We start from the raw sequence: 26,277 nt of genomic DNA, 5'->3' as shown, positions 1-26,277 counted from the left end.
TTCATGGCTTTCCCATGTGCTCCTTCCTAATAATACACAATCCCACTTAAATTAATTGCAATTGCATTCTCTTCTATCATTCATTCTCTACCACAATACTGCCACTACATGCAACACAATGCCTGAGTGTCTTAAACAAACATATTATCGTAGCAAAGTTGGACGTGGTTGAGTTGGTTAGGGTAGAGTCGAATCTTTATTCCCGTAGTTTATATTAGATTAGAATATCGCTCGTATCAAAAAGTAGTATCGGCTCTGGCTGAGCTCTAGTTATGCATACAATCTTGACAAGAAGATGTTGTGATTCGTGAAAGTGGATCTAATAAAGATGAAATCTGGAGTTCCAACTTGAGCTTGACAAACCAGTAAAAACTTGGAAAACCCTTTTCATGCAGATATACAAGTTTTACAAAAATTAAATCAAATCAAATGATAAAGACAGAAACCCTACATTTGATTCAAGAGTTAATGCCAGATTCCACTCAACATGCTACGAAATCTGTTTGTGGATAGCTTCTTCACAAGCTTCTTGGCATCTGAAACTTCATCTTCTGCTAGTTTTTCGATGTTTTTCATGTAACCCGAATGCGCAATCTTCCTCCTCCCGCTGTTGCAGCTCGTCAGCGACATCAAAATGGAGAACAAGAGCTTTTTGTTGCCCGAATTCACTTGCTTCGGATCGAACCGCTGCAAGAGGAGGCACATGTTGCGATCATCCTGCACGAATCGTTTTCTGTTTTTCGGGACTGTGACCATGTTCGACAGCGCTTCAGCCGCCATTTCTCGAACCTCAAACGACTTGGAATCAAGAAACTTAACCAGCTCCGTCATGAAGTTTGCATCCCCCATTGCCTTCTTGGCCTCCTCTGATTTCCCACACATTCTAATCGACACTTTTAGCGCCAGTTCTTGAATCGAAACCTCCCCATTTTGGAGAAAGAACATGAGCTGATCAACAAAACCGTACTTGATCAGAAGACTAATCGAATTCGCATTGCGAAAACACAAATTCTCTATTGCCCTCAATGCTGTCTCCCTCACTTTACAAGAACAAGCCGCCGATCGGGTAGTCAAAACGCGAACCAACGCTTGAATTCCGCCCTCTTTCGCCACCATAACCCGAATTGCCTCATCCCCAGAAGCAATGTTTTGCAGAAACTCAATCGAATTGATCTGCAAGACTTCATCTTTCGACCTTGTGAGCCCGATAAACGTCGAAATAACACCTTCTTCGACCATGAATCTCTTGATTTCTTCAATGCCAACGAGATTTTTGAGTGCCCCGCAAGCAGGACCGACCAGCTCTGCTCTGATTTCGCTGCCATCGCCGCCGGAACATAACTTAAGCAGAGCTGTGACTCCGCCGTGAGCTGAAATGGACCACCCATTATCCGAATTTTCCGTTAATCTCTGCAAGCTCTTTGCAGCTTCTTCTTTCCCAACCACACTCCCACACTCCAAAACCCGAATCAACGGCGCGATAATTCCGGCTCCGATCAGAACAACCTTGCACGAACCAAACCCAGAAATCACAGAAACAATCTTTGCAGACAACTCCTGGATTTGAACATCATGCGAAAAATCAAGAAAACTAGCCAATACATGCACAATCTCGCTAAGCTCAACGACGACTTTAACATACTTGTCGTCTTCCACCAAAGCCTCGTGCAGATTAAGCAACGCCTGGCGTTTCATCTCTGCGTTGCCAATCTTCATCCTCGTCATCACGTCTCTGATGTAGAACCTCATGTCGTCTCTGCAAGCTCCGTTTCCGGGCCTCAAAACGACAATCGCGAACCTCCGTGTCAAAACGCCGGCGTTGTAAACCTCCGAGAGGTTTCTTGCGTGAAGATCGAGCCTTGCTGAGAGAATGTCCAAGTCGCTCTGCATCAGGAGCTTCCCGCTGTATGAAAGATTGACGCAGCGACGCGCGATTTCGTGGCACTCGTTGACCGTCTGACATATGCCCGACACAATGCCTGAGAGAACTGCGTTTTCGCTGGCCTCGCAGTTTTCTACGGCCTCTAGGCCCGAGTTCAAATCTTCGAGCTTGGTCCTTATCGTTTTCCATTTCGCCGCAAATATTTTGATGGAATAAGAGAGTGAAATCAGAGATGTAATGGACTCGATGGTTCGCCGGAGACTTGATTCGCCGGAGGAAGATTCCGACGAGTTTTGGCTCTGCTCTGTTTCTTTGGCTCCCTGCTTCTTTTCTTTCCCCATAGTTGCTCTCATTGGTTTTGGAACCAACCCATTTGGAAATAGCGAAGTGGGTCGGATTCTGGATGGATGGGTACGAATATTCCGGCTATTCTGATCGGAATTCGAAACAGAATGGAATCTAGTTGACCATCTTATCGTGAACAGAGAGAGAGAGGCTCTGACTTCTCCCGTCTTTCTCCTGGTTCTATGCTTATCCTTGGTTTGGCAGCTGATCCACTGAATTGGACTTTAGTACGAAATTACATGACTGACCTTTTGGGCTGGCGTGTGGTAGTGGAATACGAATGGGGGATTCAAGAGGGGTAATTTTGTAATTATATTGGGTATCAAAAAATCTGTTGGAGTTGGAGCTTATTTATAGGAGGTGATACTTTTATGTTTGTATTCTGTAATCATTGTATTTTGTATAAAATTGATAAATTTTTCGGTGTGTTGGAAACACGGCTCGATGCATGTATTATTATAATTTTTTGTTTCAAATTTTTAAGTAACTGTACTATTACATTTTGTATTGAATCGTGTTCTCGACACACTGAAAAATCTCTCGTATAAAATAATATATTCTAGTTGTATATAATCTACACAATTTAAAATATGTTTTTAGGGCTAGTCACCTACTATAGATGGTAAAAACTTTAAAGCAATGCTTAATTATGTATGTATGGATTTTATTAATTATATATTCTAGAAAACTTTATAGAAGAAGAATTTAAATAGTACTGAAGATGTAACCAATTAACCATCATCACTCACAACACTCAATTACCAAAATTCCTCTTTTATCATCAAATAATTTGAGCAACTTTGAATATTTTGTGGCTGATTCATGGAACTGCAAGGACCTAGCATGTTCTTCCTATAGTTTAACCGTAAAGAGTTGGTATATGCGTTTTTTTGTGAGCTAAAAAATCTTTTAATTCTTTTAGGAGCAATTTTAAACAAATTATAAGTTGTCTCAGGAGTTCGCAACTCACTTGTATCGAGAAAAAAGAAAAAAGAAGAAAAAGAGCATGAGCATACCATATGCAAACACAAAGAAGAAATACAAAGGAAATGAATACAAAATGTGAAGTCCAAAACTTTGACTTGATATGGCATCAATGCTTTAACAAAAATTCATCTTTTTGTTATGGAAAGAAAAAATGAAAAAAGAAAAGTGAATGTTTGCGTTGAGTTCACGAGTAGGAGAAGTGTTATGCTAAGAAATTTCCAGGCTCGGACCGACATCAACTTCTAACTTTTACTCTTTCTATCAACTGTTTTTAATTAGTAATGGAGACAAATTAAGCTGTATATTAATACTTTAGTGAGAAATTTAACTCGAGTTCTTATAGACCACCACTAAAATAACAAGAATCTTTTATGGTGACGATATATCGTCATAATCAGTGGCGAAATCACGCTTTTCAAATAATAGAGTCATGATGTAGACCAAAAAAACTTTATAGGACCATTTCGTTGAACATTAGACAGGAAAATGTCGATTATTGCTAACATTTGCTGAAATTTTATGCCAATATATGTCAACAACTACTATGATATGTTGATGCTTATCAAAGGTGACTACATTTTCCTGTAGAGTAATGTTGAAGACTGCCAAAACTTGTCAATTGAGGCATTTCATCGAGCATTTAGTGCGCACAATAGAATCGCAGACAAGATGAGAGAAAAGAAAGACATGGATGATTAAAAAAAATAGAAGAAGTAAGAAGAGGAGGTTGCAACACGGTTAACACTAACTGTTCATAAAGTCAACACAATACATATACAAAGAGACATAGGATTGGACAACTAATGACCCTATGTTGACTCTGGAACTAACCACAATATGTTAGTTTAATTGTTATAATACGGATGAATGACATACTGATTTGTCACTATATAACATACACCTATAATATATTATTAATAAATAGATTCACAACAAAGAGCATCATTACCCATTTCTTAAAGAGTAGCATAAAATTTCCCTTTCATAGTTCATATCCTGCAAAAGAAAAAAAATTACACCCGATCATTAACTAGCATGAAGAAACACAAGACCAAGTAAGTGTAGTATTAACTCGCTGTATCAAGAAAAAAGAAGAAAAAGGAACTCGGTTTATGAAAGTCCAAACTTTGACATAATATGGCATCAACAAAAATTCATCTTTTTGTTATGGAAAGAAAAAAAGAAAAAAGAAAAAAGAAAAAAGAAAAGTGAATGTTTGCGTTCAGTTCACGAGTAGGAGAAGTGTTATGTTAAGAAATTTCCATGCTCGGACCCTTTTCAACTTCTAGCTTTTAGCTTTTACCAACTTTTGTTAACTAGTATATAATGGAGACAAATTAAGCGGTCTATTAATACTTTAGGGAGAAATTTAACTCGAGCTCTTGTAGACCACCCTTGAAATAACAAGATTCTCTTACGACGACAATTTTTTATCTTCATAATATCTAAGTTCTAACTTTTATTGTTATGATACGGATGGACGACAAAGTTATCTGATTTGTCATTATATACATATACATGTAATATATTATTAATAAATAGATTTACATATTGTAATATAACTAATATTACGTAACAATTTGACAGTTCTACTATAAATATTCCGAACAGTTAATTAGGTGAAAAGGATAAAAAAAAAAGGGTAGCTTTCAAAAGTTCAAAACTCTAAGCATGGGGATGAGATGACAATTCCGCCACCCCACCATGTGAAGCCCTTTGTTGGATGCCTTGAGCTAGCCGTCTCCTTTTGATCAGACAGGAAGTGGAGTTCCTATACAAACTTTGAAAAGAAAGATGCTTCTATTCAATCCTATATATTACCCTTTTGCACTGAAAAATAACGAGAGGAGCTTAAAAAAAAGCCAAAAGCTGCTTTTTCAAAGAGAATGCCAAAAGAAAATCGTGAAAGGTTTTGAGCATCCTTACTTAATATTATGGGATAAGATTTTTGCTAACTTATCGTTTATTATTGTTGATGGAAAAATAGAAGACCTATTTATCATCGTGAAATGATAGTGATTTTGAAATTTAAACTCATTTAGTAATGATAAATAGGTTAGTAGTATCACCATTACTTGATGATAATGAGAAAAAAATGCACTCGTTCCAGTACTAAAATCCTAGAAAGATGACAAGTGTGGAAAACAAAAAAAAATCAATGACCCATGATGTGGTTAGGTGCCTTAAGTACATGACAATACTAGTCACGGATTATTCTATGTTATTTTGTCATGATACTGACCATGATTATTTGCAACAAGAGTTTAAGAATATTATTTGGTTTTAATTAATCATGGTTCTTTGTTTGATCAAATTGTTTTATGTGGGGGTCATTATATATAGGCATAAACCCTTTTTTTGGGTTCTCCAGTCTTTTGAACATTCTATAATTCTTAGGCCACCATGCTTCCCCATTGAATATATCAAAAAATTAGCAATAATCAATGGCAGATTTTGGCCCTTCAGCATAATTGAATCTGCACATGGTCATCACAACTTAAGCCACACTGCCAGGGACCCCATATGTCACACCACATTCCAATTCCCATTGGGCCATTCCTCTCTACCAAGTATGCTACTAACTTATTTTTGTTCGTTGTTTATCTACGTCGAGAAAATTTTTCTTAGCAGTTGAGGAGGAGAGATTCAAACTTGAGACTCTTTCATCACTAGGAGAGAAATACAAATAAATCAAAAGTTACAACTCGTTTTATCAACTAGCTTATGTAGGAAGCATATCTATGTTTTGTCTTCTTGGAATGCTTTTATCAGAAACACGTTGAAATAAGTATCTAGCAAATGCTTCCTGAAGAAACATCCAACAAGTAATTCTCCAAAAAGCGTTTCCATGACCTAGAAGTAATTTTAACTACTTTTGTCAAATGCAGTAAAAAAAACTTTATAGTTGTTAAGAAACACTTTTAGCTCGATCAAAATCAATTCCAAACATGGTCTTAACATAATGTAACCCTATTACGTACGTGGGGTTGTGTTATGTAGCTCCTAGATAGAGGGTGCGTTATGCTATATAACTATATATATTGGTTGTTTAATGGTGGTAAAGTGTAGGTACGTAGAAATGCCATTTGGATTGCACAAGCTCGAAAGTGATTGCTTTGCGTTGTTGGGACACCTTTGAGTATGAAACACGTGAAACTCAATACAGCTGGCTAGTAGCACAGCCAAAATATGTACCTTAACTTTGAAGAGAAAAGTACATAAAAACAATCTTGCGTTTTCATTAGATCTCATCGATCTACTCCATCGCGATGCTGATGATCGATCAAATAGCTAGCTAGCTAGCTTAGGTGACTCTCCTAAGACAAAAATACATTGCTTTGATTAAGTTAAACCGATTTGGTGATGGTCAACCCTAATTATGATCGATCAAATAGCTAGCTAGTTAGCTTAGGTGACTCTCCTAAGACAAAAACACATTGCTTTGATTAAGTTAAACCGATTTGGTGATGGTCAACCCTAATTCCCACGTGTTTAACAAGCAAACCCTAATTCCCATAGGAAACAACAAAACCCTAAAGATCTTCTTGCATCCAAAGCACTCGGAAGTTAACCCTCATTAGGGTATAACATGCATGGAACCGATCGACTCGAAAATGTTTACGCGGAAGAACTGTACTGGTCAAGTCTTTAAACATGTTGGTGATAGGTGTTAATCGCACCTCTTTCGTTTTCTTGAAAAATAGCCATATATAATAACGTTTTCATCTACATCTTACGTTCCAAGAAAATGATGTGTGACTTAAGAGTTCATGCATGGGACCAGCATTGGCTAAAAGATTCATATAATCTAATACGAGAATATCTTTTACATAACTTTTTACACACGTTTTTGTGGAGCTCACTCTGTAATGTATTTTAACGATTCGAATCATCTATTTTTTAAAACATCATTCATAAATTATCTTTACAAAAAATTAGAAAAATCTAAAACCATTAAGACATTCATTTGTAGCGAAGAAAATAGTCGAATACAACTCTATAAAGAAACCTAAACCCTAAATCCAACAGTTAAATGATTTCAGATTTAAGTGATTTTGGTAGACATGGTCTTTGAGAGAAGACCTAAAAGATGGGTAATTTAGAACGTTGAAATACATTACATAGTGAGTTCACGTGTTTCAAAAATTGTGTATGAAAAATGATACTACGAATCCGCTATACATATATGGTTATAATTATTTTCTCAAAATTTGAAACGGACAGCACACCAGAACCTGCATAATTACACAAAAGTTCAACTTTAACAGAAGTATAAAATTCATTTTTACAGAAGCAATACATGAACTTCATTTGTGTGTATTTTATATGCATCTAGTCTACTCTTTGTGCTAAGTATAATATTCAAGACATGACATCACAACAATAGACCTCTTACCAAACCACAGACCATCTCTAAGTTATTATAATTAGCTTTTGTGATGAATTCCTAGTCATGAGATTGCCCACAAAATCTAATTATGCCACTGTTAATTATTAAACAACCTGAACTCATTAGGGACAAATGATCTTCACGACTACATATTCTTACCAATCCTAAATTATTTTTTCGTCTATTTTTATCTCTCTAATCACGTGAAAACATATATTGATAAATATGTAGTTTTGAAACTAACAACATATCTGCATAAAGTAGCTAACATGTAAAAGCCCAGTTACATCATATGCCTTGATGGATAATTAAAGGCTCAAGCCTTGCTATTCACATTTGGAGGACAGAATCCGGGACGTATCATAATCTCGAATCAAATCTAGAACTTATCATAAACTTAACTCATTTCCGCTCAAATGTAGTTATATTTTTTAGGCTGACACTTCTCCAAGGGCCAAATGTTTCTTCAATAAAGTGCATATAGAGTTCTTCAATTCATAATGGGTGTGACCTCTCTGTGGCTTTAATCATTGACTGACACATATTAAGTTTCTGACAACAAAGTTAAGAAAAGTTAAGTTTATAAGCACGTATCAATCAATGATTGAGACAACACAGAGATGTCACATTCATTTTGAGTGCAAAATGAGAGAAGCAATATTTCTTATTTTATTGATTTAATTTGCAGTATTTTTCTCATCAACATTGATCAATGACAAGCTACAAGTTCTTGGATCAACGAAAAAGGTAAAAAAAAAAACACACAACTGACTATGAACCTCACAACACCATCCTGAAATTCAAAGGAAGCATCTTTTGTACAACCACAAACGTCCTGCTTCTTCGAGATAATGTGGACCCCCAATTGAAAACTGCCCCTCGCTATCGCAGCCATTGATCGAACGAGATGCGAGATCCTGTACACAAGCAATGCATCTTCCATGACCCCATCATCCATGACACAACATCTTGTCTGTTTTCGGACCACCTTGCTCTAATCCTTTGCATTATTCTTTGATAATCACACACAGCATGGAGACTACCACATAGAGATGTGAAGTTCCTGTTCGATATAATTCGCTTCACTACAGCCTATGCCTGCAATCTAAACTGCCTTATCTGCTAGCTTTTTCGCTATTTCCCAACAGCAGCGGCAACTCCAGGTGGGATTTTCTGGAGCCATGTTGGAAGGCAAAGCCGTCGTCAATGAGACTGATATGCTTCAAGCAATGCAGCAAGACGCTCTCCATTTAGCTGCAAAGGCTCTCGATAACTTCGATGTCACCGAACCCACTGAAATTGCTCAATTCATAAAGAAGGTCACCTCTCCTTTTCCTGGATTATCCTCAGCATTGAATCCTCGCTAAATGATTTGAATTCAAGTGTTTGTTTCTACCTTCTTTGCTTGTTTCAATGCAGGAATTCGACGAGACATACGGGCTGGGGTGGCAATGCATCGTAGGAACAGATTTTGGTTCGTTTGTGACACACAGCCAAGGCTGCTTCATCTATTTCTTCATCGGTAGCCTTGCATTCTTGCTTTTCAGGGGAACGGCTAATCTCGCTGTGGAAGCAGATAAGATCCCGCCACTGGAGCTTGTGAAGGCATAAGCTCTGCTTCATAAACCTTGACTTCCTTTTTGCTCTCCTCATATTTGTACATCAAGAAAATAAATAAACGAATTCCAAGTTCTGTAATTTCTGGCCCTTCGTTCTGTCGACCTTCCATTTCATTAAGCTGAATGAAAGTGAAAATTTCATATCCAATATCTTTATCAAATGTCCTCTGCAGCTTGAGGCTGTATGAATAATATTTTTCTTAGGTCATAGGCAGGGCTTCACGAGATGTCGCACTTGGTGTGATGACAAGTGCCTTCGTCCATGAGCGGTAGGTCTCGGGTTCGAGACTTGGGAGCAGCCTCTCCATAAATGGGGGTAAGGCTAGCCGACATTCACCTCTCCCAGACCCTGCGTAAAGCGGGAGCCTTGTGCACTGGGTACGACCTTTTATAGGCAGGGCTTCACGAAATAGCTTCAGCCGCGAGCAGGATAGTTGAAGACCATGTAACCTGATGCTTACAGATTCAAAGATAAGTAACTTGGTGATCCATTCATTTGCTTGTGCGCAAACCTATCCCATGGTAAATTAGGAAAAAGGTTGCATGAGTGACCATGAGTTTGTGCGTGTGCGTGTGCGTGTGAGAGAGAGAGAGTACCATGTTCTCTGTAAGCTTCAAAGCATTAGCAGAATAGGTTTGAATCTTCAGAAAGTGAGAACAAAAGGCGGGGCATCCCTTCTTGGCCCAGCAACAGAACGGTAAACATAAACTTTATCAGCCACACAGTCATCATCCCCTTCATCCTTCATTACCTCAACATTCAATCTCGGCATCTGACTTGCCAATAACCGGCAGGCGTTTATAGTCACATTGCAGGCTGACATCCAAAGTGATCTCATGGATTCATACTTCTCTATATCCGAGAGAAAAGCTGCATTCCCAAACGGGCAGTCCCTTATCTCAAGTTTCTTGAGCTTTGGACAACCTTTCAGCACACACTGCATCCCCAAATCACTTTTTCCAGCGAAGGCTACCGAAAGCTTTTCCAAATTCTTAGCATACTTCCCAATGTATTCGAAGGCACGGTCAGTCAATAAACCTGACACTGAAAGCCGTTGGAGTTTAGTGCAATTCTTCGCAACTGCACCAAAAGCCTCATCCATAGGCTCGTTCGTCATGTAATCTGGTTGCCCTGGATCATTATGCAGAGACGAAAGTGGGTGATATCGGGGCAATTTTGTGCAACGGTTGCTACAGCTGCATTAGTCATCTGCCAACAGAAGTAGAGGATATAACGGAGTTTTCTGCAGCCATGAGACACGGCAACAAACCCAGATTCAGTCACCCCACGGATAATACCATCACCGTCAGGATCAGAAGGGAAAACACGGAGTTCCTCAAGCAAAGGACAGTTAGATCCAACAGCCTTCAACCCTTGGTCTTCCACTGTGTCCAGTACCTGTGATAAAAATTTGATATCAAGAGTTAGCACCTAAGGATTTCAACGGTGCACAACTCTCTGATTTCAACATTAGTAGTCTTGTTGATGAAGTATTTGCAATGTTCAGAAAAATAAACAAGTTAACTAAACCGAGTTCAAGTTTTTATGTCTTCCGCGTGATCAATGAATAATTATTTTAATTTTCCAACTATAAACCATGTCTGTTCTTCTCATATATCGATAAACTTTCCCAAAACGAAGAATTGCATACAAAGAAAGATGTGGTAAATTTACCCAAAGGCGCCGGAGACGTGGGCAATAAGCAACAAGCTCAGCAAGGTCCCAACTTTGCAAAGCAGCAGCATAACTCAAATTCAAGAAAGTAAGATTTGTAGTACATGCAGGATATACAACTGGGAGATAAAGAGTGGTTGCTTCCCATAATCCAGAGAGGGTGTGTAAATTCTTGCAATTGCTAAATGCTCTTAAGAGTTGTGAATTCTGACAGGCTGCGATCTCTTGCACGGCAAATGAGCCGGTCCCGAGCTCCAAAAGTTGAGGAGCATTGGTAAGAAGCCTCTGCAGTTGCGCCAAGGTTACATTTTTATTAACCTTCAACACCTTTAATGATATGCACCTTTTTACAAGCCTCTCAAGAGCATCAAAATCGACGTCGGAATTCAGGCTTGCAAAGTTCAGTATTTCCAAAGACGTGAATGTTTCAGGGAAACAACCTAACCAACTGCCACTTTTCTCATCAATTTGATTCTCCTGGATGTCAAGTTCAATCAAATTCCTGTAGTCAAATTACGAGGGGATCGATTTAGTTTATTCAACAAGTGAAGCTCAACATAAACTTCAAAAACAAACAATGCAGACAAGAGACAAGAATTCTCATAGATGTGTTTTTTGTTTCATAAGATGATCTTCTAAACTACTGTTAACCTATACAACAACAACAAAGTTTTATTCCCCTAAATAGGGTCGGTTGTATGAATCTAAAATGCATCTATACTTAGTTTTGGCTAAGTCTATCGTTAGCTCCCAGTACTCAATGTCTTTTCTAAAGTCTCTTTCAAAGTCTTCCTAGATCTTCCTCTGTCCATCAAGGCTCTGGCTCATAATCGCATTTTCTAACCATAAGTTATGTGGGTCTTCAGTACACATGTCCAAACCACCGTAATCAATTTTCTTTCATCTTATCTTCAATTACCGCCACTTCTACTTTAATCTATAATCTGTAGAAGGAAATTTCGTTTTCAGTTGCAAAAAGTATGCACACTGCCCTGTCAATTCTGTCAACTCTGTATTGATTGACCTACCTATTATGTCCACTAAATATTGGATGGTGGGGTGCTTTTGAATAGAAGGCGAATATTCCCCTCAGAAAAATACAGACTACTAGAGAGAGCGATGTGGTGGGGATCAGGATCTCTCTTGAGTAAAGGATGAGGATTCTTTTGATCAAGTCTATCGGGCCGTTGAAATTTTATCCAACGATTATAAATAGGAAACCCTTCTAAAAGTTATAATAATTGTAATTGTTGGATAAAATTTCAACGACCCGATGAACTTAGTTAGGAGGATCTTCATCCTTTGCTCATAAGAGGATCATGATCCATATGGTGGTAGTTGGGGTGGTTTTCTCAATAGAAAGAGAGTAAAGCAGAACACAAGTGTAAAATCAGAATCACTTTTTTTGAGGGGGTTTTTCTCTTTTTTTTGAGGTGGAGTATTTTTGTTATGTACATGGGTGAAAAGGTCATTTCAAAGCCTGAAACCTAATTTCGACTGTTAAATTAGGCCATCTCCAACCAATGGCTGGCCAGAGGGCTCGTTTTAGCCCTCTGGCCCTCCAAGATTCTCCAAGATATTAATATTTTAATGAACAGTACATGGCCATATTTGCCTCCGTCTCCAACCGAGGGCCAGAGGGCCAGAGGGCTCGTTTTAGCCCTGTCAAAAAAATCCGTCTCCAACCGAGGGCCAAAGGGCCATAGGGCCAAACATAATTTATTATTTAAAAACTACAACTTAATTTTATTTAAAAATCATGTTGGTTAGTGTTGTATAATTTTTATGTCGGTTAATGTTATTTAATGTTGTTTCATATTGTTTAATGTTGTTTCATGTTACTTAATTTAATTTAATGTTGTATAATGGCTTAGGAAGTTATAGGAAAAAAATAGAATTTAAAAAAAATATGAAACAAATTTTGTGAAATAGAAGTTATAGGAAAAAATGGAATTTAAAAAAAAATATGAAACAAATTTTGTAAAATAGAAGTTATATGAAAAAAATATGAACCAAATTTTGTAAAATATAAGTTATAGGAAAAAAATAGAATTAAAAAAAAATTGAAACAAATTTTGTAAAATAAAAGTTATAGGAAGTTATAGAAAATAAAAGAAAAAAAAAAGGTTTAAATTCATAAAAAAAAAAGGTTTAAATTCATAAAAAAAAAAAAGGATTTACAACGGCTAGTGGCGCTAGCCGTTGGAAGTTTGAATTCAAAATGTTATTTCTGTCGGTTGTAACCGACAGAAATAATATATATTATATTATTTCTGTCGGTTATAACCGACAGAAATAAGAAACATTAAAAAAAAATATAGCCAGCCCTCCAGCCCTCTCCGATCCCGTGGGGCCCTCCCAGATTCCCGAGCCCTCTGGCCTAGCCCTTGGTTGGAGACGGTTTTAAGGCTATTTTCGGCCCTCTAACCCTCTGGACCCTTCAGTTGGAGATGGCTTAGATTCAATTAAATTGATAACACTTTTCGCATGAGCCACGCACATAAATAAAATCGGACAAAGTTGAAATACGAAGTTCGCTTTGGACTAAATTGATAGTAAGTTGTACCGCCGAGCCTAAAAACACGTAATGTTTTAATTCAAATGTTATTATATGAATTGACGATAAAATTGATATGTCACCAAATTAGCGTATAAATAAATCTGCATGTTATAATATGATCGAAACAAATACTCCAAAATAAATAATGAAGTAAAGGGGCACTTATAATTCCAGAAAATTGAAAACAAAAACACTTACTTGGAGTGAGTGGCGATGGCGGCAAGGCCATCAGTGCTGAACCCATCACAGCTGACAAGCGAGAGAGCTTTGAACCCACCAAAACAAACACCCAACATCTCCAGACTCTCATCAGTCACCGTCATCCTCTTCAGCCGGAGCTCCTCCAGCAGCGGGTACTCGGCGGCGAACGCCTCCACCCACGGCCGGACATTGGAGCCCCAATGGTCGGGGACCAGATTGAAGTCCGCGAACCGGGGCTTCCCCTTCAGGGTCACGCTCCGAATGTTACGAAACCGCCGGGAAACAATCTCCGGCGATGTGGCGTAACAGTTTCCGATAAACACGTGGCGGCGCGACCACCGCTCCGCGTCGTACCAGTCCTTGCACACCAGCGACACCGAGCCCCGGTCCTTTCCCGACTCCACCATGCCCAGAACCCGCTCCAGAACCTCGTCGGGAAATACCGACCGGACCCTGTATTCGTCTTCCGGGTCGTGCAACCCGGATTTCTTCCTTTTCGGATCCATGAATAAAATAAAATAAATGCAGCACGAAGAACTCGGACTGAAAACAAAAACCCGGAAATGCTGTGCGGATCCGAATACGAGATAGAGATTTGAAACTGAAAAAATGGAAAGATTTTAAGCTTTGAAATTTTTAATGGTGGGATGTGGCATTGATATGAAGATGAAAGCTTTGGATGAAGAGAGAGAGATGAACGAAAGATTTGAGGAGAGAGAAGGGCCAACCCAAAGACCTTTGCGTATTACAGCAGAAGGAACAGATGAATGAATAATTAATTATTGGTTTAATAATGGCGTTAATTATTTGTTTAATAATTAATTAAGGTTTTTTTTTTAATACATTATGGTCGTTTATTGCACCTAATACTATATGTTATTGCCCAATCAACAAATCTGAGCTCTTGAAATTTGATCCAACGACTAAAAACAGGGAGTCTGTTTACAAGTTATAATAACTTTAGCCGTTTAATCAAATTTCAAAGATCCAAATTGGATGATTGGCGGATCCCTTTCATAACATTAGTACAAGTTTAGAAGTAGAAGTAGATATGAGACACGCTTACAAATGAAAGCGGTTACGTTTCTCAAATTAATCATGCAATATTATATAAAATAATTAAAATATGTAAGAACGCTTAATAGGTTTTAGGGTTCATCATCTTGGTATTCCGTCTTAATAGGTTTCATGTTCTTTTTTCTCAACAATTATTTGTTACATTTATTCAAGATATTATCTACCGCTTCTTTGTGTAATTCCTCGACGACCACTTGAACCCAAAAAACAAACAAAAAAAAAATCTTTATTGTCAATGACTTGTTCAAATGCACCCCATGGTCTAAAGAGACGTGTTCTACACGCGAACATTGTTGAAAGGCTAATCTCGTCTAATCCTACTCTGCGAGTTTGAGAATTGTCAGATGCCTCACCGCAAGTGAAATATCTCAGCCAAGACCGCAGGTATCACAAATTCCCTGTGGCACCAGCTGAATTGTCGTCACAATTTTCATCATCCCTCATTACCTCGGCACCTTACTTGCCAATGAACGGAAAGAGTTCATTGTCACAAGGCAGGCCGACATCCAAAATGATCTCGTACGTAGGTTCATCTTTCTCTAAACCTGAGAGCAAAGCCGCGTCGTCCCCAAACGGGCAGTTGGACCCACAGTGTCCACCAGAGCCTAAACAAGCCCATGTTCCACCAACGGCCTCTCTCCTGGGTGTCCATATGACCCCCATGCTGCGCACTACGTTGTTAATGCGTCACCTCGTGAATCTCAAAATTCTTGTTCAGCTTAATTCATCAAATATAAGGACGGAATCAAGAATTTTCACGAGTTGACCATTGATTTTAATTTGGTGAGTGGTGTATGATGACTTTTTCACAATACAAGCGCGAAATTAAGAATTTTTAGAAACAAATAACGCAACGAGATATAAAAAGAAAGTGGAAATTAATATATAATAGAGCTCTTGTGCACAGTAAAAGTGACCTAAAAATTCAGATATCGCTTCACCAACCAAATCGGAGGGAATTTGTAACTGCAAAATTTGGGACCTTCAAATCCCACGTGGGGACGTTATTTTACAAAATTTGGGACGTAGGAGGAATATGGAGACAGTTATTTTACACAAAAACCCACGAGCCTGGGAGAAGGTTACAATGAAAGAGGAAGATCTGCTGCTGCTGCTGCTGCTGCTTCAAGTAAGTAATTCCTCAACGAACGATTTGAATTCGAATACAAAAATTTTGTTTTATTTGTAGACTCGATCTTTTTAAACGTGCGCCGCGGTGCTTGTCAATATATCGTCTGATGGCGGCTCAATTCAAATGCGACTCGAGTCCCTCCCCCAGATGAAACGCCTAGCCCAGTCCGTTACCACCAGTGACCTGTTGCGCCAGCTCACTTGTTTGCTGAAATATTGTTCAGACGCAAATGTGTTAAGATAATGAAATCAAACGTTTCATTTTTCTAAGGCATATACGCGTATTGGATTGGTGCTACCGCTCGATGAGCCATGACGATGTTATTTTCAAAGCGTTCGCAGTGTAGCGCGACGTTAATTATGCAGCTGTATCCAAATAGTATAGGTAATAATACCTTGCATAAACAGAATACCAAAGCCACTGGGAGCTATGACCAATGGAAACCCAATCTCCAGGAAGCTGAGCTGCTGTCTGCTCTCCACCCAATGGAGCAAACTGCCCCAGATGTTTGTACCTTCACAAAAGAATGTATCGTTCAACATATTAACCACCGACCAAGACGTCACTAAAAATTTAGGGTCCGTTTGATAATCATCTTGTTTTTATGTTTAATTATCAAATAAAGGCTTCAGAAAAAACACTCAACAAGAAATTTGAATCGTACCTAAAGGGTCGAAACCGATGGCGACCTTCTCCACGGAACCTGAGAGGACCTTCAGGATTTTTCTCAGCCTCTTCCATACGGTTGAAACACTTGGAAAGGTAGACACCTTGTTGAGCAGCAACCTGGAATGCATGACATTTAAGAGGCAAATAAGACCCATACATTATTTATATGGAGAAAACATGCGTCTTGATAAAAATTACAATTATCGAAATGTTCGTGTACCAAACCAAGTACCTGGGCTGTGGCTGGAAGATTTTTCATCTGGGAATCCACTTTCGAAAGAGCGGTCTTGAAATCTTCAATATTAAACTCCACATTTCCTTTTGAAACATCCGTTGTTTCCTTCAAAAGATCAACCATATTTTTCATCTGTTTGCTCTTCAGATAAAGCTCCACCTGAGGATACCTTTCACAGATATCCTTAATCACTTCTTCATACTCGTCGATTGTAAGTGTTCCTGAATTATCCTTGTCCGCTTTGCGGAATATGGCAGCAATATCCTCCTGAAAAGCAAACAGGCATTAAAAAAACAAACTAGACATAATAATGGAAGATTTAAACAAAGGATCGATCCAATACGATAGATATGTACTGCACTCGGTGGTTATTTAGCATATAACACAGATTTTCATATAGCTAAAGCAAATAGAGAATCAACAACTGGTTTATCGTATTGATTTTAACGGAGAAACCAGTCAAATTTCCAGTTTACATGACTCCCGTCTCCAGAGATATCAAAGCCTCCAAATTTAATGCAGTCTTGCAAATTAATAGCATAAAAATCAATTGTTCATCATGTAGCCAGAACTCCTGATGCCGATTAACAACAGGAAAAACAATACGACATTCTGCTGAACATACCATTTCACAGAGAAGATAACAAATAAAAGAATGACGAGACAAAAATCTATTGCAAACTGCATTTTCCAGCATTATCATTGCAACTTGCAACACATTAGAGAAATAAAAAGTGCAGTTACCATGACTTTGCGCTGATTTATTGTGGCACAATCACCAATTGCATACACTTTGTCGCATCCCTCCACACGCAGCCATTCATCAGTTGCTAAAGCCCGTCGATTACCCTGATATTCAAGTAACATATGCTAGTTTAACAGCAGTGACATTTGCTTGTAAAAGACACATGATTGCACATCATAAGCTTTCTTAAGACAGAGAAGTCAATTAAGCATCAATGAGAAGGAGAAACACACCTGACCAACTTGAGTCATGAAATCTTTTATGAAAGGACGCGTTCCAATACCAGTTGACCAGAGAGCCATTCCATAAGGCATAGCAGATACTTCCCCGCCATTTTTCATTTCCTTGGTAAAGATTTCTTTATTAGTTACTTTCACAACCATGGATCCTGTTTTCAGATCAATACCCTCTCTTTGAAACTTTTCTTCAGCAAAAGATGTGATTCTTTTGTCAAACCTGCAAAAACATGAGAAGAATTCAGTGATAATGAAGAAATAAAAAGCAGATATGGCTACTTTAAACAACAAAGTACTAGTTCCGAACAAATAACAAAGGTTTAGCATGTCAGATGCTTTACTAACATATTCAGAATATGATCTCCAGCCTCGAGAATTGTAATTCTAACTAGATCCTTGACCCCGGGATACAATTTGACCAAATCCTCGTTGACAAAATCATGAAGTTCTGCAGCAAATTCCACACCAGTTGGGCCACCCCCGACAACAGCAAAATGAAGAATTCTCTTCTTCTCCTCATCGCTTACAGTTGGAAGGCTTGCCTTTTCAAAGCAGTCAATAACAGTCCTTCGAATCTTTTGAGCATCTTCCACTTCCTGCACGAAGTAATTTCCCGAGACGCATAAAACAAAGATGCCAACATCAACTAACAAACCTGGTGAAAAAACTCCATTCACTTTCTTTATGCTACTAGCGGTAGCTGATGTGGGGATTTTATTTGCACAAGAGAAAACTTACAAGAATATATTGATTAATACAAATACAAGGTTTTCAAGAAAATAACCTTCAAGAAGTGGCAGTTCTCCATCACACCAGGAGTATTGAATGTATTAACATTGGCTCCCACAGCTATAATAAGGTAGTCATAATCCACAACAAACTCTTCTTGTCCATCCAAATTGTTTTCTAGATTAGAATGGCAATAGATTTTATTGTTTTGTGCATCGATCTTCAGACACGCAGCTTCAGTGAATTGAACGTCCACATTTTTCTGTACAAAAGAATCATTGTCCAGTCAAATAATAAGTGATGGCAACCAGAGAGTCTGAAAACACTAAGCAACAAGCACTACCTTTCTAACAATGTTTCGAATGGGTTCAACAATGCTGCGAGCTTCCACTGTACCACAGGTAACGCTTGGTAGCAGAGGGGTGAAGGCAAAGTAATTCCGAGGTGATATGATCTGAACCTCATAGTTGGGATTTTTCAGATTCCTCAAGAAACTTGTTCCAGCCCAGCCAGTTCCAAGTACCACAATCTTCTGTTTCTTATTGTCCACTCGATCTATGACAGGCGCGCTGCTGATCAGTTTTGGCTCAGGGGTTGCCTCAGCGTAAGCCACATAGCCGCCGCCACTGCCATAGCACAAAACCAAAACATAATCGTATGGTGCATCATGTAATATGCGAGCATATTAACACCAAATTGTAGTATCACTCTCATAAAGGGCTTGCAGCGCCACATATATTTAATTTTTACTCTCTGCGATCTTTTAGTTATCTACGAATAAGCATTCTCATTCGTTCACTACCTTTATATGCACATAGAAACATTTTAAGTCAGTAAAACTGGTAAGCATAAAACAAGTAAAGACGCGTAGTTTCAATCTAAATTCCCTAAATATGCGCCAAAATTGGATGAATCTGTGGATCGTGATTCTTTTATAGCCACGGAACCACCAACGAATTGGCTGCAATTCATAGCTTGAACTAATCAAGTACACATCAAATGCTATATTTTCGTGCATGTTTCGAGTGGCGTCAAAATTGCCACCATAAGACATGATCTATTGAACCACAGCGTCCTTTTGAGTCAGTGAAACTGGTTAACACAAAAACAAGTAAACGCGCATAATTTCGAACTAAATTCCCAAAATATGTTGCAAGATTGGATGAATCTGTGCATGCTAATTCTGTTACATCCTTCAGATCAATGAACTACAATTTCCTCACATTTTCAACTTACAGATTCAATTTTCCACATATGTGAAATAATTCCAAGAGATCTGATCGACTAAAGAGACTTCCAAAAATTTTGGAACAAAAAAATATGAACAGAGCACATATTTTTCAGCATGCGATAAAACAGAGCATATTTTTCAGAGTGTAGTAAAACAGAGCAAATATTTTCGAATTAAACAGAAATAATCGATTCATAAAGGAATCAAATGGAAATTAACAGCCAATAAACTAGAAAAATAAGAAACCTAAATTTAGAAATTTCGCTCATATTTTCAAATAAATACTCAATAATCGAACTGAATAATCACAGAGGAAGCAGATTGAACACACAGAAGACGAAAGAGATGATCGAGACAGAGAGACAGAGAGAGAGAGGAGAGAGAGAGAGTATATACCTGACGGCGACGACGACGAGCATTTTGGAAGCCTTAGGATAATCATGGAAGGCTTTAGAAACTCGGTCGAAGAAAGCGAAACCTCGCATTTTCGGCGGTTTCAAGCTTTTCGGCGCTCAGATCTGCAGCCGAAAAAGCACAAAATCTAGAGAGAGAAGCAGAAGGAGGCGGAGGAGAAAGAGGGGAAGTTACAGAGAAAAATGGGGAGAGAGAGAGAGAGAGAGAGAGAGAGGCGCGGTATGTAAAAGAAGTTAAAGAATCCGGAGAGGTTGGAGGCGAAGGTTCCAGCCTTGCCGACGACTTGGACCGCAAGGCACAACCCTCGCCACGTGTGACGCGGATGCGAGTCGAATCAAAACGGAGCGGTTCGTTTGTAAGAGTTGGACACGTCCGCCATGGTGGGCCCTATGATGTGCTGGAGCTCGAGGGCTGCGTGATCGATTCTACGTTAAATGCACGGCTCATGTTTTATTTTATTTTTTAAATTTAGAAAATTTTCTGTCACATGGACCGACGGTTGCGTCTTTGTCTAGGAGAAGGATTGTCTGCCCTCCTCTTTCCATACTCTCCCCATGCTCTCCTGTTTTGTGCGGTCACGGTTAAGCCATGCCAATATTTTATATTAATTTTTATATAAAAATAATAAGACAAAAAGCAAATGTTGACGTGGTTTAACCGTGACCGCACAAAACAGGAGGGTATGAGGAGGGTATGGAGAAAGGAGGGCAGACAATCCATCTCCCTTTGTCTAATAGCACAATGTCGTATGCGAATTTCTTTTTAACGTGACGTTGTTAAAATAGAAATGTTATTGTAACAGTGTAATTAGTTTATATAACTTTTCTATTTTTGGGTTTTATGCGATTCTTATTAGCTCATTTTAATGACATGCCTCAACGAATTAAAAGTTCGAATCTTTCTCTTTAACAACTTGAATCTCTTAATTTTTGACCGTCGAATACAAAAATTCGAAAAGAATCTTGATACAAGTAAAAGGACCCCATTGACATCATCACATGCCACATGATTGAAGTTGAGGAACCATTCTTACCGGCACATGTCACTATACAAATGTTAAGATATATGTGTTGAAAAGTTAATAATCACTTACATAAAAACACGTAGTGTACCGCTCGTATTTCTGTCATAATAAAAAATTTCCCCTGAAGAGTAAGTTAGCATGCGGCCCGGGATCCCATTTATACTGCTTACATAAAAATACGTAATGTATCACCCGTGTTCCTACCATAATAAAAAATTTCCCCTTAAGAGTAAGTTAGCATGCGGCCCCGCAATCAGCGGAATAACACCAAATCTTTGACTATTTTTTAGTTTATTGATGCTTACTAAATATCGAGTTTATTTATTTATTTATTATTTGCTTTGGTGAAATTTTATTATTTTGTGGTCTTTGGTAGACTAATCTCGAGAAATAGACCGAAGACATTTTATGGAACATGCTCTGTTGTTTCCGAGACGTCTTGCATTTGTCTTGTTATCTCGACAAATAAGTTGGTCAAACAAAATAAAGGAAATTGTAGTAATGGTCTACAATTTTTATTTAATTAGAACAATAGTTTTTCTACTAAAAATTCATGACTATTCATCATAACTTTCTTCAAATCAAGTCGTGTTGGAAGAATTATTGCTACAATTTGATTAAAGTTGAGGAGCTATTTCTCCAATTGGATTAAAGTTGAGGGATCATTGCTCCAATTGGATTAAAGTTGAGGGACTATTTCTCCAATTTGATTAAAGTTGAGGGATCATTCCTACAACTTTTTCATTTAGTTTTTCATATTTTCCCCTTGATTCTAACCTCACGTGCGTGGCACGTAACTCATTTTAACGGAAATTTTAACGAAATTGAGGAAAATGATCATTGCTACACGTTTTGATGAATTAAGGAATTAATGATCATGAATTTTTAGTTGAGGGATTCATTGCTCAAATTAGATTTTAGTCAATAGAACATTGCTACAATTTTCTCAACAAAATAAAGCAAGAGAAATGCAAAAGCACTTTTAAACTAATCCTAATTCTTTGGCTTGCGTATTTTTTTAAGAAACTCTTGCGAGCAAGATTACGACGTTTGCTTACAAAAAAATAAATTAATGTGTCAAATGAAATGAGCATAAAGCTTTAAAATTTGTTGGGACAGGTTGTTCCACCCAAATTTGCATGTGATAGTTCACGTCGCTCAAAAGGCATGTGACTTGCCAACCTTTATATAATACTCGTACATGTCAAGCGCATGAAAGAGTGTGCTTTCATCAAACCATTCCCTTTTCCCTTGATACTCTCCTTGCCATACCAAATAAACCGGCCAACTTCATAATATAATGCCACCTACTATAATGTCTCGTGCTAATGATAAAATGTTATATGGAAGATTTTTGGGAATTTTAATAAAAAACTTCTAGTATTGTTTATTTTAACGAAAAAACATATGTTTACACTAAAAAGCCAATCATGGTATCATTCACTTTATTCTTGATTTTGTCTTTATCGTTAAAACTCAAAGTTTTCAAGTCATTTTCATTAATTTTACTAAGATTTTTTTTCATATGATATATCGGTTAAATATCGGAGAAACTCTTATATTTCGTCCAAACCAATGTTTGACATTCCCTAAAGTTTCATTTTAGATTTTCATCGTTCATATCGAAAGCAACCAATATCGATATCGATGTATCCCAATGATATTTTCACAAATGTACATATCGATATTCCAAATACTACTTAAGCCTGTCATAAGCCCACTTTCTATTTGAAGAGGCCCAACTGGATCAGTTCTGGGCCCAAATGAAGTCCAATTTACTCAAACGCGCGCGCAATATGTAATTTGGTCATGGGAAAATAAAATTCCAATAAACTAAACGGTAGTGATTTGCTATCATAATCCAAGAAGCACCTTACTCAAATAGTATCACTTGCGAGTTGGAAAACGACAGGAATATTGCAAGTACAACGTTTTACTAGTCAAATCATTATTTTTGTACTTTGATCAAAGATTTAACAGTTTAAAAATTTTGAATATCCGACACTCTAAAACAACGTAGAAAATCCTAAGCTGAGCCATATTATATACTTTGTTGTGAGGCAGGTCCATCCTCCAAATTTGCTGCACCACTATCAATCAATGTATTAGGTCCAAGTCTTTTTTTTTTGACATTACCAATCTACTTGTATTTTTTTTTTTTTTTGCTACAAATGTATTAATATTAGGTGATAATCTATTACCAAAACTCCATATCCATGATTATACCGTATTCTAAATTTTAGACGTTTCTTGTGACAGTAGTTCTTAGATAAAGTCTGGAAAAAATATCACAAAAATAAAGGAAACCGATCCGAAGAGGATTCGAATCCATAGTCAAACCCATCATCCTATTTGACATCACATACGACGAAAGACTCTAGTGAAAAATATATACAAAAGTACAACACTCATCACGTAATTTGAACGAAGGAGCTCATGCATTATATAACCTACAGAGCTAGCTAGGGCCATAGATTTAAAGACGACTGATACAGCAATTGCAAGTCTTGCGGTTTGACAAGTTAGCATGCAGACAATGCCATGAGCTGACATTTGAGCTCAACAGCAGGTCGACCTTATTATAAACAGTGCAAATCATATGGGGCACACTGCACACGATCTGTCTCGATGTTCTTCAATGGAATTGGATTTCATCCTGATCCACTTTATAGAGATTCTAAAGATTCTCACATCTTAGTTATTGATTGTATATCGTGTAATTAGAAATCTTATGATACTTAATTCTTGTTTATGAAGGAAGGTGGCATTGAAATCCTTGATTCGCACGATGTACGATGAACGACTAGGATGTGAGGATCCTAAGATCCCTACAAAGTGGATCTGGAGAGGATCCTCTTCCTTCTTCAATAGCATGCACTGCTAGCTAGGGTTCAAGAATACTAGCTACAATTCTAATGTGAACTCATGCTCTTTTTATATGGTATTAATAAACTTCATATGTATTGTAGTGCTTTAGTACCATATAATAATTGACCGTTAAAATCTAAATTGAAATTTATATTAATGTGAGATTGTCCCCACATTTTTCATACTAAATCTGTAAAATTCCGAAATCCTAATTTTAGGAACATATGCCATAACAGAACTAACACAAGTTACACTATAAATGAATGGCGAGGATCATGGCACAATGTTAATAACCTGTTTACATGTTATACAACAACAACAACAATAATAACAAGAAGTTTTTACCTTATTAAGTGAGATCAGCCGTATAAACCCTAAAATATCACTATGCTTGATTTTGCACCAAGTCTTCACAGATTTTTCTCTACTCCTTTTACCTAGTGCTTCTGTCTTATAATACGAACAAATTTATTTCAGTATCGCATAATAATTTTTCTTGTCATTAAGCATAAGGCAACAAACATCAAAATTAATCACCATCTTAATGTGAGATTGTTCCCCCCCCCCCCCCCCCCTCCCCTCTTATACATCAAAATTATATCTTATCAATTCCATCCCAATGTTTGTGTACATGCACCATGGACTCTGCCCCTCCCCCCTTTTCAAGTGCACTGTGGAGTATGGACCACAAGTTCAAATCCCACCGCACCACACTAGCCTCCACGTGTCCCTCAAACCTCTCCAATCAAAGTCATTCATCTTATCCGAAAGGGAAAAAATGGTATTGGGCTGGGGGCATATTAGACACTCCAACTAAACATTTTAACCTTGGTAATATACAACGGTAAACCATTACACAAACATTTCAGCGCCCCAAAATCCCAACATCCCAAAACATTCCACGTAAAATGTTTTGGAGCCTATTTTAAAAGTAAAACTCTTTACATATTCTTTATCGATTTATTTTTAGCATAATAATTTATGATATTAGGATAAAAATTAACGTTAAGATTAAGCTGTAAAATGACAGAAAATTCATAAAAAAATGACCGTTAAGCATTTCTCAACACTCCAATTTTCACATTCTCCATTTAACATTTACGTTTGAATTATTATTCTGTTAATTTAAATTAATTTAATGTTGATTATCGCTCAAATAAAAGAAGAGAACATAATCCATCTTGTATTGATATTAATCTCATAACCAATCCAACATTAGCTGAACCTAAGATCGCCGGAGAACTGCCATTTCTCGGCGCAAAATTCATTGCTTCTCGTCGGAGATATATCAATCTCTATCAAATTTTCTTCCTCGTGATCGTGATCAACCCGAAAATCCAAGCTGCCTCGCTTTGAATTGCCGTCCAGAGCAATCTCTATCAGCCCTTCTCTATCCTCCTCCCACCGGAAACACATCGCCTCCGGCGAGTCCCACACTCCAGTCACCGAAAACCGGCCGTCCGAAGAGCTATCCGAGTCCGACTCCGGGTAATACAGCGACAACGAAGGGTGCTTATCAAGACCCAGAACTTGGTTTCCTTCCATTCGATTCGAATCCGGGTCGTTTTCATTCGGATCCACCTCATTTTCTTCACCTTCGTACTCTTCATAAATGACCTCCAATGGCGCCTTCAGGTTCCACTCAACGAACAAGTCTTCGAAACACGGGTTCGGGTCGAAACCCGCTTCGCTTTCGGAGTCTGTTTCGGATTGGTTGTCGAAAAATCTGTGTTCTTGGTCGTCTTGCAAACTTGGGATTTGTTCTTGGACTCCATTGCTGCTTCCCCTGTTTTCTCCGCCTTCGAGCAGAGAGCGATTGGTTTCCAATTGTTTGCGTTCATCGTCTTCCGTTTCAATCCTCTGAATCGCGCCGATACGGAGAATCGTGAGTAGGAGAATTCCGGTGATGATCAGGACCGGTGATAAAACGATTCGGAGGAAATGATTCGGGAGGTAGAGGAGGATCAGAGCATAGAGAGCGACAATGCTGGAAAACAGAGGACTTGAGGAGATCGAAGCGCAAAAGTTCGTCATGGTTTCAGAAATTTGCAAGTTTGGAACGGAAGTTAAGATATTGAATTCCCAGATGATGAGACTCGCATTTTCTTCCATGAAAATGCAATCTTTCTTTATCAATAGAAAGCAAAACGAAATCCCATTGGAGGTGGGAGAAGAGAGAAAATGCAGAAGGAAGAGAGATGGATAGAGAGAGTGGGCTTGCAAGAGGACTCAATACTGGGTGGTGGGGTTTAAGAGCC

General features: G+C 38.1%; 4 protein-coding genes and 1 pseudogene across 4 annotated transcripts; 1 reads left to right on the top strand and 4 right to left on the bottom strand.

The window, feature by feature from the left end:
* Positions 1 to 304: 304 nt before the first annotated feature.
* Positions 305 to 2,470, bottom strand: LOC126586985 (vacuolar protein 8-like). The gene has a single exon (XM_050251951.1). It carries the CDS (start codon positions 2,233 to 2,235, stop codon positions 466 to 468), a length of 1,770 nt encoding a protein of 589 aa, XP_050107908.1. The 5' UTR covers positions 2,236 to 2,470; the 3' UTR covers positions 305 to 465.
* Positions 2,471 to 8,369: 5,899 nt separating this feature from the next.
* On the top strand, positions 8,370 to 9,371 carry LOC126587053 (dynein light chain 1, cytoplasmic-like). The gene is made up of 2 exons (XM_050252032.1): positions 8,370 to 8,923; positions 9,024 to 9,371. Exons 1-2 carry the CDS (start codon positions 8,786 to 8,788, stop codon positions 9,213 to 9,215), a joined length of 330 nt encoding a protein of 109 aa, XP_050107989.1. The 5' UTR covers positions 8,370 to 8,785; the 3' UTR covers positions 9,216 to 9,371.
* A 246-nt stretch (positions 9,372 to 9,617) lies between these two features.
* On the bottom strand, positions 9,618 to 14,396 carry LOC126587052 (protein TRANSPORT INHIBITOR RESPONSE 1-like; annotated as a pseudogene).
* A 1,201-nt stretch (positions 14,397 to 15,597) lies between these two features.
* On the bottom strand, positions 15,598 to 20,347 carry LOC126586849 (external alternative NAD(P)H-ubiquinone oxidoreductase B2, mitochondrial-like). The gene is made up of 10 exons (XM_050251817.1): positions 20,110 to 20,347; positions 18,826 to 19,108; positions 18,538 to 18,744; positions 18,099 to 18,349; positions 17,751 to 17,973; positions 17,517 to 17,621; positions 16,770 to 17,039; positions 16,533 to 16,654; positions 16,263 to 16,382; positions 15,598 to 16,075 (listed from the first exon to the last, which is right to left on the bottom strand). The coding sequence occupies exons 1-10, from the start codon at positions 20,196 to 20,198 to the stop codon at positions 15,988 to 15,990; spliced, it is 1,758 nt and encodes a 585-aa protein (XP_050107774.1). The 5' UTR covers positions 20,199 to 20,347; the 3' UTR covers positions 15,598 to 15,987.
* Positions 20,348 to 25,176: 4,829 nt separating this feature from the next.
* Positions 25,177 to 26,277, bottom strand: LOC126584846 (uncharacterized). The gene has a single exon (XM_050249216.1). It carries the CDS (start codon positions 26,129 to 26,131, stop codon positions 25,235 to 25,237), a length of 897 nt encoding a protein of 298 aa, XP_050105173.1. The 5' UTR covers positions 26,132 to 26,277; the 3' UTR covers positions 25,177 to 25,234.

Source organism: Malus sylvestris, chromosome 10 (genome assembly GCF_916048215.2).
Source record: "Malus sylvestris chromosome 10, drMalSylv7.2, whole genome shotgun sequence".
In the NCBI taxonomy this organism is placed as follows: domain Eukaryota; kingdom Viridiplantae; phylum Streptophyta; class Magnoliopsida; order Rosales; family Rosaceae; genus Malus; species Malus sylvestris.
The sequence above is the reverse complement of the archived record's forward strand: the minus strand, read 5'-3'. Positions and strand labels throughout refer to the sequence as shown.

Excerpts from the sequence above, each read along its gene's own strand:
- LOC126586985 (XM_050251951.1), bottom strand. The coding sequence starts at position 2,235 with ATGAGAGCAACTATGGGGAAAGAAAAGAAGCAGGGAGCCAAAGAAACA.
- LOC126587053 (XM_050252032.1), top strand. The coding sequence starts at position 8,786 with ATGTTGGAAGGCAAAGCCGTCGTCAATGAGACTGATATGCTTCAAGCA. Across the intron at positions 8,924-9,023 it reads TTGCTCAATTCATAAAGAAG|GAATTCGACGAGACATACGG; the intron begins GTCACCTCTCCT and ends GTTTCAATGCAG.
- LOC126586849 (XM_050251817.1), bottom strand. The coding sequence starts at position 20,198 with ATGCGAGGTTTCGCTTTCTTCGACCGAGTTTCTAAAGCCTTCCATGAT. Across the intron at positions 17,040-17,516 it reads TAAATCAGCGCAAAGTCATG|GAGGATATTGCTGCCATATT; the intron begins GTAACTGCACTT and ends TTTGCTTTTCAG. Across the intron at positions 16,383-16,532 it reads CATCGGTTTCGACCCTTTAG|GTACAAACATCTGGGGCAGT; the intron begins GTACGATTCAAA and ends TCTTTTGTGAAG.
- LOC126584846 (XM_050249216.1), bottom strand. The coding sequence starts at position 26,131 with ATGGAAGAAAATGCGAGTCTCATCATCTGGGAATTCAATATCTTAACT.